This window comes from Brachycentrus maculatus, unplaced genomic scaffold (genome assembly GCF_059751285.1).
Source record: "Brachycentrus maculatus isolate JH-2025_06_01 unplaced genomic scaffold, ASM5975128v1 h1tg000593l, whole genome shotgun sequence".
NCBI classification, from domain to species: Eukaryota; Metazoa; Arthropoda; class Insecta; order Trichoptera; family Brachycentridae; genus Brachycentrus; species Brachycentrus maculatus.
The window spans coordinates 54007-66362 of NW_028281333.1; the positions used below are offsets into that span (position 1 = coordinate 54007).

The 12356-nt window shown below is 32.6% G+C and overlaps 1 protein-coding gene across 1 annotated transcript; it reads left to right on the forward strand.

Moving 5' to 3' along the window:
* The first annotated feature begins 7607 nt into the window (after positions 1 to 7607).
* On the forward strand, positions 7608 to 9207 carry LOC148301183 (uncharacterized). Its single transcript, XM_088273686.1, has one exon. It carries the CDS (start codon positions 7690 to 7692, stop codon positions 8548 to 8550), a length of 861 nt encoding a protein of 286 aa, XP_088129812.1. The 5' UTR covers positions 7608 to 7689; the 3' UTR covers positions 8551 to 9207.
* Positions 9208 to 12356: the final 3149 nt, after the last annotated feature.

The window sequence follows — 12356 nt, forward strand, 5'->3', positions numbered from 1 at the left end:
AATTATAATTCTTGAGAATTAAACAACTTTACGCTACAACGATCTTTAAATAGACATTTAAAATATATTTTCACCTCTAATACACATAAATCATCAGTAAAACACTTGTTCTTTGACTATATTCATAGAACCACAAGATCAAAAACAAAGTGATAATTCAAACGAAAGTATACAGATACGTTTGGTAAATAAACTTAGAGTGTTATTCAATAAAACTCTACCTACTCCCATTATCCATGATACCATTAAACAATGGAACCTTTAATAAAATAGCTATTAATAATTGGATAAGAGATTTGTAGGATACAATTTAGATCGTATAATAGGCCATATCATCTATAGTTGCATGGTTCAATAAAATAAATAATGATATACATGCCATCGGCACTCAAAAACCCACTGAGGATGGATACAGTATTGTAAAATATTAATAGTAAATAGGTGTGTGATAAAATAAATAAATAAAAATATTACAAATTTATAAATAAAAACTTTGACAATTATAGTAGCAAGACCTCAGCTAGCTGTTTAGTTACTCTAATATTACAACATTCCAAGTGTGTCCAAATACTTGTTCACAAAATCTGGATTATTACCAATTACAGGAGTTATTTTCATATTATTTTTTCACATCTTATCAAAGATGAAGAATAATTAGACTTCCTTATTCTTCTTCATCTTTGATGAAACGTCAAAAAAAATACTCTAATATTAAATTACAAAATCTGTCGAATTAAACTGACTATCAATTTTGAATATCTCACCTAGACAGACAAGGCATACTTGAAGCATCAACTGATGCACCCATTACACATGTCAATATGTCAACTAGACAGTCATGGACGTTAACATAGTCAACTAGACACACTCGACTTCGACATACTTTATGGCAATTTGACGTTGTCAAAATAGATAGTTAATTTTAATATTAAAGAAAATTTATGGTCATTTAGAATTACAAGAATATTTTCAAAACCCTTATCCGCACCTCAATGGTGCATAGGGCACTATATCATATAAACGCAGTATTATCTTGATCGTTAACACATGAAGGAAAGGTGATCAGCTCTCCGCTTCAGGTACCAATACAGGGTAATATTGAATAAGTATTAGAGTGAAATAACACATAAATTTATTCGACCCCCCCCCGCAGGGAATCGAACCCGGGACCTCCAGAACGGTAGCCGAGCGTGCTGACCGCGGACTGACATGCGGACGCGGACAATTATTATTGCAGCTATAACTGATATATTACACAGTTTTACTTTTGATTTTATTAACTGATTTTAAAATATAAAAAAAATTAATATTATAACAAATGCTAATTTATTGTACTTCAACATACATTCTTTTTAAATCTCTCTATGAGAGAACCTTTCTCCAAAAACTAGAAATGTTTATTTAAAATAAAAATTATGGTAACTGATCCCTTACAAAGTCAATTTAATCATTAGTATCTTTGAAGTGTAACAAAGTAAATGCTATCAAAAGAAGTCATATTAAAATGTTTCAAACATACATTTTATATAAGGTTTTAGTTAAACTCTGTGTTTGTTTTAAAAAGCATACTTAGATGCATACAACGGTGTTAGTTTCAGATGAAATCATGAAAGCCTTCAACCGTATTGCAGTTGAAATTTTAACAATATTTTGAAGTTTTTTAGAGAGGATTCAAAACGCATTTAATGTTTCGAAATAGAGCTTATTTTTTAAACTTTATTTTTAATTGACAGACAGTAAATTTGCTTCTGACAAAATCTTGTTGACTATTCCTATCTAAAAAGGCTGAGACACAAATGGCTTCTGTTCAGAAGATGCATTTAAAGCACTTACTTTTAGAAATCTATCAAAAGCTTGTGTCTATTATCTAAATCCATTTTTTATGATCATTTCTTGATAGAACTGCATTTTATAAAATAAAATAATAACTAAATATGTAGTTTTTTCCATATTATTTCCATATTCCATAAGAACATGAATGAAAAAAGTTATTGTACTCTTTTATTTTCTATTTCGCATACAATTGAGTACAACAACATTTTGAGTGTGTCCATATACTTGTTCACAAATTTGGATTATCTCCAATTAAGGGAGTTATTTTTCATTTTATTATTTTGGCATCTCATCAAAGATGAAGAAGAATATGGAAGTCTGGGCATTTACGGGGCTGACGACCGTCAAAGGTTAGTGATGACCTATGACAGTCGTCAGCCCCGTAAATGCCCAGACTTCCATATTCTTCATCTTTGATAAGATGTCAAAATAATAATACAATTTTATTGTTGTTGAGTAAAATGTTTTAAATTGTGATACTTAAATAATGCATTTTAGAACAGGCGTAGTCGGGTAGACGCTCGACTGCTAACTGACGTCACGGGTTCGATTCCCGTCAATTGCAAAATTTATTCATGACACAATTATTTTCAATTTGTGTGTGATGTACAACATTTTGAGTGTGTCCAAATACTTGTACACAAAATCTGGATTTTCTCCAATTACAGTAGTTATTTTCATATTATTTTTTGACATATCATCAATAGATGTCTCTAGTGATTCAAGAACAAGGTTTCTAAATTGGTTCATATATATATACAGAACTTCCAAGAATTTGAGTAGTGTGGTTGTCAATAATGGGTAGAATTTGTGAATGTTACACGTGTGTAAAGTGATCACTTAAACCAGCCTAAGACGGTCGTCAGCCCCGTAAATGCCCAGACTTCCATATTCTTCTTCATCTTGATGAGATGTCAAAAATTAATATGTATTTTTTACATTTACCTTCCCTATCCTCACCACCCTACCTGCAGACAAGCCTCTAAAATAGAAGCTTTGCGGGTTATTCCTTTTTTTAAGACAAACTTTTACCATGTAATTTGCAGTTGTGTACATAAATAGGTAATTGAATATTTATATTTTGCCAAAATAGGTATAAAAAAAGGTATAGTAGACGAATGATGGTGTTTTCTACTGCATAGTATTTCCCCCTGTTTTATAAATGTCCTTATTATGCTCACATAATAATATTTTCCCGTTACGTAAAAGTTGAGTAAATAATGAAGAGGACAAAACGCAGACCCTTGGGGAGACCCAGAACTCAAAGAGGAATGAAATATACATACATGTCTTCATATGTGTTTGCTTACTTTCAAAACCCGCCAGATCCAATTTTATAAGATTTTAAAATAAATATTCCATCGGAATACAAACAGCGGGTTTTATTGTTTAAAATATTTATACACTTGAAAACCCTTATAAAAAATAATTAAAAACAGCGTTGTATTTCAAATTCCCCTATATTCATGAAACTTGCCTTCTGACCCATATCGTCCAATGAGAGAAGGGATAGGTCAAAAATTGGTTTGTGTTTCGTGTTTTTTTTTTAAATACTGAAAAAAAATGGGAAAATTCTCTATTTCATAATATTTCATCTAAGGATGGACAAATCTTTTAAACATATATGTTACCCAGAGAATTTAGCATTTTTGGAAAATCGACTAACATGGATCTGGCGGATTTTGAAAGTAGGCGACACATATAATATATTCTTTAGGCAGAGTTCACACTGCTACGGAATGAATTATTTAAAGTTAATAAACGTGGTTTTTCACTTACCGCTTATTGCGCTTACCAACTTTAAACTAACTAACTAACTAACTAACCATCATGCTGCTTCTCCGTAGGGGTAGGCAGAGAGAATAGAATGCTATATCACCCCGTTTTTGCGAAAATCTTCTTCGCCTCTTCTAAATTCATGCATCTTCTCATTATTTTGACTTCTGACTCTGCTTACAAACTTTAATTTACAGTTATATATTATATATCTTTTTTATATCATAAACTTAATAGAATTAGCGCTGAGATCACTTTCATTGTAAAAAGTGTAAAAAAAAACTGTTTTCTTTTTACCGTTTGAGTATTATATTATCACGACAAGTTTCGGAAGCTAGAGATGCTTCGATTTACGGGTTTGAATATATATTAAATAGTTTCTATACTTCCCTAAAGGTCTGCGTTTTGTCCTCTTCATTATTTACTCAACTTTTACGCAAGGGATAGTATAATTATGTGAGTATAAAAAGTAAAATTTATAAAACAAGAGAAAATATAACAAAGTAAAATCATTCGTCTCCTATACCATTTCAAAATTCAAAATTATACATAGTAAAATGTCAAAATTCAACTACCTTTTAATATACATAACTGCAAATATCATGATAAAAGCTCGTCCAAAAATGCAGAATTTCAGAATAACGAATAACAATCTTTTTTCATTTAAAAAGAAAAATGATACATGTAACATATTAAGTTTGAAAACACCTTTAAAATTGACATCTAATCCATAGGGTAAATAATCCAGTAACTGATATGGTAATTTTATTAATATTGATAATAGATGAAATCGATTTTATAATGATTAAGGAAACACTTGTTTTTATGCCACTTGATTTTATTAATGACTACTAGTTTAGCTTCCGAAACTAGTAGTCATTAATAAACTTAAGTGGCATAAAAACAAGTGTTTTCTTCACCATTTCAACATGTCTAACCACAAAGTAAATGCCGAAACAATCAATAGAAATTAATTTTATTTTACAACATTTTGAGTGTGTCTCCGTGGATTATCTCCAATTATGAGTTATTTTTCATATCACTTTTTGACATCTCAACATAGATGAAAAAGACTTCCATATTCTTCTTCATCTATGTTGAAATGTCAAAAAATAATATAGCAAAGTGTGAACATAGCCTAACGGAAAGAAAACTAAAACTTTATGCAGTACATACGAGTATAGTATACATATACATATCCCTGAAGCGGTCTGCGAATACTGGAGCAAAGGAACGCATCGCTATGTGGAACAATTCGCATAATATGATATTACGGTTTTTTGTTTCGCCTGGAAAAGTGTCTGTAAAGCAATATCTTTAGTGCCGGTTCCGCCGCGCGCCGTTAGGGGAGGAGATCGCTAACAGTGAATAGGGCAGGGATAGCGAACCTTTTTGAGCCTGAATGTCATTTTTTTTAAAGTAATAATATTTATGTTTTGTACTGACATTTCTTGGATGAACTGCATTTTATAGAATAATATAACAACTATGTAATTTTTTCTACATTAATTTTATTTGACCAGCAACCGGGTTTTGTCGTGACCAACATCTTCAGACTGGTGTGAGGTTAGACAAAATTCTTTGTTATATATACAACACGGCGGGGGTTAAAAAACATGATTTCATATATTGTTGTGTGTTATCGCCTTCGTTGTCGTCCCCGTCTCACAATATCTTTGGTCTGGCAAAATAAAATAAATAAATAAAAAAATATTGAAATTGCAGTACCTTTAAAACTTCATTGTAAGTGAGATTTTTGTTTTTGGTTTCTAGATGCCATTTTTTATATATCGCGTTCATAGCTTGTAGCTTTAAATAGAATATAAGCAGCAGTACTTTTGTCTATAAGTATACATCTTATTTCTGATATGATAAAGTTTTGATTTTTCTGCCATCACTTTTATTTTTTTCTCTCAATACGAGTGCCATGCAAAATCGTCTCGCGTGCCATAGGTTCAGCATCCCTGAAATAGGGGATGGTGATGGGGTTCTGTTTTCTGTACACGTTTATGCGGGGAGATAGAACTTTAGGTTAAAAAAGGTCTGATAACGTGTCCCAAAAGACTTCTCTTTTTACGTGTTTTAAATTAAGTCAACTGAAAGTTGCAGTAGCCTTAAATTTGTAATCGTAGGTGGTATCATGATAGGAATTTTAAATTGAATTATCTTAATTACATTTTTAAAGCCTAAGACAGAATAAGGAATGCCAGGATAAAGAAAATATGCGAGATCGAAGATGTGGTTAGGTGGAGAAGGAAACGAAGGAGATAATTTATATGCACATGTGAGGAGAATGGAACTATCTAGACTCCCCCATATTGCACTGTGCGGCCAACCCCACGGTAGACGACTCCCGGGCAGATCACCAAAGAGATGGATCGACAGCTGGGAATCGACATTGCAGGAGGCTAATCCCTCTTAAAATAGGCCACAAAGCCATCAAGAAGAAGGGAAGAACATTATTACAATGATAATGAACTATCATCAGCTGATTAATACGATGTGGCTTGATTTAACATCAATACAATTTAATTGAAGGAACTTTTTTATATAATATAAAACATTTAATCGCTTGTTTACGCTTAAGTTAGAAGCAGCACCTAATGATATATTTAAGAAGCAAAAAGCTGAGCTTTTGTTTTATTGTATAATATGATTTTTCCGAATCATTAATACAAATCTCCCAGCGCTCCCCCAGACGAATGTGAAAACAGAATTAAAAACAAATACATAAGAAAAGAATGTAAGGTTGAACAAGGAATAATTGAAAAGATTAGGAAGAGTTCTTTTCGGTGGTATGGACATGTGGAGCGAATGGATAACGAGAGAATGACTACGAAAATATATGTGGCGAATGTGAGAGGGAAAACAGAAAGAGGACGACTTGGTAAGACTTGGTAAGACAAAAGACTTGGTAAGATCAGATCAATCAGAACCTAAAATCTGGCGATGATCTTAAGACAATACCGAAAGAAAAAATATAACAAAGGTGTGAAAGAAAAATGCTAAGAAGTTTTTATTGCAATTAATCAGCACTATCAAATTTTCAAAGTTGAAATTTTTTTCAAATTAACTTAATAATGTATACATTTTTGCCAATGCTAAAATTCAAGTATTTTTCTTTTCCTTTTTAAAACTTTTAAAAAATAAATTTAATAAAATAAGCAGCCAGTAATATAAAATCAACACGAATTAAAAGGAAAAGAAAGTTAATTAAAAATTCAAATAAACTTTGTTTAAAATATGATTTATTGAACCGAAGAAACAACAAAAGATTCTCTACGGATTGAATTAAAATGTCTGTATTTAACTAGGGAAAGTTGAAGATTCAAACAATGTTGTTTTATCAAATAACGTAGCGCCATGTTGAAAGCGAAAACGTTATTTAAACTTAATATTTATATTTAAAATTCGGTGTAATACTTTCGTCTGTAATTGTTCAATATAAAAAATTACCTTTTTCTACCAAACCTACTAACCCTACTAACCTACTGCCATAAATTTGATTATTTTATCACAAAGTTTAAATTTGAATAAATATTGATAAAGGACCTGCTGCCTCTAAACCGCCATTTTAATGAGTTTTATGTATTTTTATATTTACATATCTTAAAAAAACAAAACAAGTATTGCAACTACAGATATATCCTTTTGCTAAATTATGGAATACACTATTTTAGACATTTTGTGGAGCAAACTTAGCAAATGATGAATGATGGAATATATACCTACCCGTGCTTGTTAGTACATGTGAGAGTGAGGTGCTACTAAAAAGTAAAATATCCTAGTTTAAAGTATATATCAACAATCAAAAAGTGCTTCGGCAGTAAGTGGAGAAGTTGTTTGCTAGTTTTATGTATAGTGCAACACTTATGGTGATCCATTTCTCACTTAAATTCAACATAAAACATTGTTTGTGAACACTTGTTTTTATTGTTACATGTTTAAACTAAAGTGACGTTTAACTCTTGTTGGTTGAAACTTACCATAACTAATAAACAACACATAAACAATAAACTATAAAAACATAAACAGTAAAAACAATACATAAACAATAAAATTTAAAAACAATATTAAATAATGGCTCATAGCAGAAAAGAATTCATGAAGACTCGAGCCTCAGAGAAAGCTTCGGCGCTGTCACCTCAACCTTTCTCAGCAGGTGTCGATGTGGCCAACGCTATTACCTCAATGCAGGTGGAACTAAAGAGAATAGGAGATGGATATGAAGAATTGAAGAACAACCTCGCACAAGAATCTAATAAATGGATTGCTTTTAGAGAATTGTTCGATGATTTGCGGAGCTTTATCAAAAACGAGCTGCAATCTTTCGAGAACCGCATTTCTTCCCTCGAAAAACTTGCCTCAGAAAAATCAGCTAAATTAAATAACACAAAAATTTTAGAAAAAGAAATCTGCTCCTTGAAAGAAAATGTCCACCTTCTTCAATCTGAACAACGGCAGCAAAATCAAAAAACGAGACTCCAAAATATCGAAATTATGGGTATGCCAGAATTAAAGAATGAAAACCTGGCAGATATAATAATAAAAATTGCAAAGCATGCTGATACACCAATATTGATCTCGGATATAGAATTTGCAACTCGTGTGCAGCCCATGGTCTCCGTCACTGGCCGGCCGCGCAACATTATAGCCAAGTTACGCACTGGGTTTCTTAAGGACAGCATATTATCCGGCCTGCGCAGATCACGAGGCGTTACCACAAACGATATAGGATTATCGGGTACTTCTAAACGACTGTTCGTCAACGAGCACCTGATACCTGAACATAAAATTCTATATAAATCCTGCAGGACGCTCGCGAGAGAGAAAGGATACTCCTATATATGGACAAAAAACTGTCGTATCTATGCAAGAAAATGCGACAAATCAGGCCTTATATCAATAACTTCAAAAGAGGATCTCAAGAAAATTACATAGCGATTACTGCCTTCCCACTCCTACAAACTCTAATTTATTCCTTACACACTTACACACTCTTACACATACAGAATCTTATTCCATATAAATACATCACACAACACACCTTATTCATATATCTTACAATGCTTGGTGCTCAAAAGCTTACAACGATTGTAATGGCAGCTCTGTGCTGGCTCTCCATCGGAGGCTCCCAAAAGATCAATATTTTATCACAATCATACCTCTCAATTAATTTCATTAATATTTTCAGTGTGTCAAACAGCAATTATGGCTGCAAGCAATCTTAAAATCTATCACGCCTTAAGTATATATTATCAAAATGTACGTGGTTTGAGAACCAAACTTCTTGAATTTTCACAAAATGTACTTAATAATGACTACGACATTATTGCGGTCACAGAGAGCTGGCTTACTGATAGTATATCTGATTCCGAAATAATAGACGAACGCTATGATCTGTTTCGTTGTGACCGTGATAAGACTGTAACTGGACATTCTCGTGGAGGTGGGGTCTTCATTGCAGTGCGACGTACACTTCGTGCCCAAATTAACGTTAACTTGAAGTGCGAGGCTGAATGCACTTGGATAACCATTCCTTCGGATAACTTTAACCATAATAGTCAACTTCACATATCATGTAGTTATATACCTGGAGGTCCCACACATGCTTCTCAGTTACATAGTTTATGTGATTTGGTGGGCCAGCTCTCTGTAGACAAACCCAATGATCGGTTCTTGGTGATGGGAGATTTCAATTTACCACATATTGTCTGGGAACAAGATCCTGTCGCGTTATCCCTTATACCGCACGCTATAGGTAGTGCAGATTGTATACTGAGTGAGTGCATGTCATTGTCTGGTTTGCATCAGTACAATAGCATAGTGAACTCAAATGGCAGGATTCTTGACTTAATGCTTAGCAACACGGAATTGAAAGTACATCGTAGTGATTTCACTTTTGTGAAGGAGGATTGTCATCATCCGGCACTAGCTGTGGAATTGAGTACACCAGTCACCCGATCTCTTCCCGAAGTGGGACGTGTTACGTACAACTTTAGACGCGCGCAATATGAATCTATTAACAATTCTCTGTCAACTATAAACTGGGAACATAAATTTACCAATTGTGAATGTGTAAACTCAGCAGTTGCAGAATTTTATTTGGTAATAAATAATGTTCTGGATGAATTTGCACCATCTAAAACTGTAAAAAACAACTCATATCCGCGTTGGTATAGTTTTTCGCTCATAAAAATAATCAAAGAAAAATCAAAATATCAAAATAAGTGGAAAAAATTCAATAATCCACGTGACTATGATACATTTGTTTTGCTTCGGGCCAGACAAAAAAAAGTACAAAAAGAGTGTTTTCGTAAATTCATAATTGATTGTGAAAAAGCCATTATTGGCGACCCAAAATCATTCTGGTCTTATATCAAGGGTAAACGTAACTCTAATAACATTCCATTGAATATGCAGTATCAAAACCATATATCTAACAATGCCCAGGAAGTAGTTGACAACTTCTCAAGATATTTTAATTCAGTCTATACCCAAAGTAACTCGGTCGATAAGGCCTCTACTGATTCTACATTCTCTGAGCGTTTATGTAATGTTAAATCATCAATCTATGCCTCTCCTGATGACGTACTCAAAATTATTACTGAATTGGATGCTAGCAAAGGTGCTGGAAGTGATGATACTCCGCCTTTATTTGTTGTTAAATGTGCAAGTCAACTCGCTTTACCTCTTTCCATCTTGTTCAATCGCTCAATAAAAGATGGAGTCTTTCCTGATACCTGGAAGAGAGCACTCATCATCCCTATACATAAAAGTGGTGCCAAAAATAAAGTCGAAAATTATAGACCTGTCTCAATCTTACCAGTATTTGGTAAAATTTTTGAATTGCTTGTTTACAATCACTTATTATCTGAAGTTGCTTTACACATTCCAAATGAGCAACACGGTTTTATGCGCAAAAGATCCGTAGTCTCTAACTTAGCCCTGTTCACGACAGATATTACTGAATATATGGCCGGAGGATTGCAAGCTGACGTGATATACACGGATTATTCTAAGGCATTTGACCGTGTTGATCATTTGTTAATTATAAAAAAATTGAAAGGAATTGGTATATGTAATGATCTTTTAGGTTGGTTAAGGTCTTATATAAGCAATAGAAGTCAAGCAGTCGTAGTTGGGGGTCATACTTCTGAGTTTTCATTGCTTCCTTCAGGCGTCCCCCAAGGTAGCCACCTAGGGCCACTTCTATTTAATATTTATGTACATGACATAGGTAATTGTTTTATTAACTGTAAATTCATAATGTATGCTGACGATATGAAGGTGTACTTAAACATTCGAGATACTAATGACTGTCATAGAATGCAAGAAGATCTAAATAGATTATCCGTGTACTGTAAAAATAATATGTTATCTCTTAATCCGGATAAATGTTTAAAGATTTCATTCAACAGAAAAAAAAACGCTATCAGTTACAATTACAACTTAAATAATACTAATATTAAATCTGTTTCAACAATTCGCGATCTAGGTGTAATACTCGATGAAAAATTAACTTTTAATCATCACATTGAGAGCATAACCGACAAAGCACTCAGAACACTTGGATTTTTATTACGCACAATTAAACCTTTTAATAAAACGATCACTCTTAAAACGGTATATTTTTCTTACGTGCGTAGTTTACTTGAATTTTCGTCGCCAATTTGGTCTCCTTCTCATAAAAATCACTCGGATAAAATTGAAAGAATACAAAAAAAATTCGTAAAAATCTTAAATCGGAAAGAACATATTTTTTTTGCCAACTACCGCGAAGCGTGCTCATTCCATAAAATCCAAACTCTTGCTGATAGACGTACGATAGCTGATATGGTTTTACTAGCTAATATCCTTTCTGATAATATAGATTCACCAGAACTGGTTACCCGCATCCATTTTAGGGTACCGCAAAGGCAAACGCGTTATAATCAACTTTTTCAAGTCCCTAAATGTAACACTGATTTTGCCAGAAATACTACAATTAACCGCATTATGGATACTTATAATAAAATGTTTAATGACGTAGATATATTTGGGAAAAGCACTAATTCCATAAAAAATGACATAAGCAGGAAATTAGGTGAATGATTGATCGTTGCCGTTTGTTCAACAAGCCAACTGTTTAAATAGGTACTACACACACACACACACACACACACACACACACACACACACACACACACACACACACACACACACACACACAAACACAAACACAAACACACACACACACACACTCACTCACCCCAACCAACATAAGAATAGCATTATCGGAGGATTTTTTGTAATTGGCCATAGTTTGGTTAATTAATGTTGTATAATATATTGTTTTGGCTGTAAAAATCCCAAATAAAATAAAATAAAATAAAATAAAATAAAAATAAAATGAAGATTTTTAACAGATATACCCCTTTGCCATCACACTACCCATATATATATATATATATATATATATATATATATATATATATATATATATATATATATATATATATATATATATATATATATATATATATATATATATATATATATATATATATATATATATATATATATATATATATATATGGGTAGTGTGAGTAGATATATTAAATTCTCAATTACAGAAATCCCTGTAAAACCCGCAACTGAAAACGACTTGGAAATAAATAAAGACTCAAATTATCATCTTCCAAATTTTAATTGCTCGGAAACGGGACACCCTTGCGAAAAAGGCAAAAAGAGATCTTATGACCTTT

Excerpts from the sequence above, each read along its gene's own strand:
- LOC148301183 (XM_088273686.1), top strand. The coding sequence starts at position 7,690 with ATGGCTCATAGCAGAAAAGAATTCATGAAGACTCGAGCCTCAGAGAAA.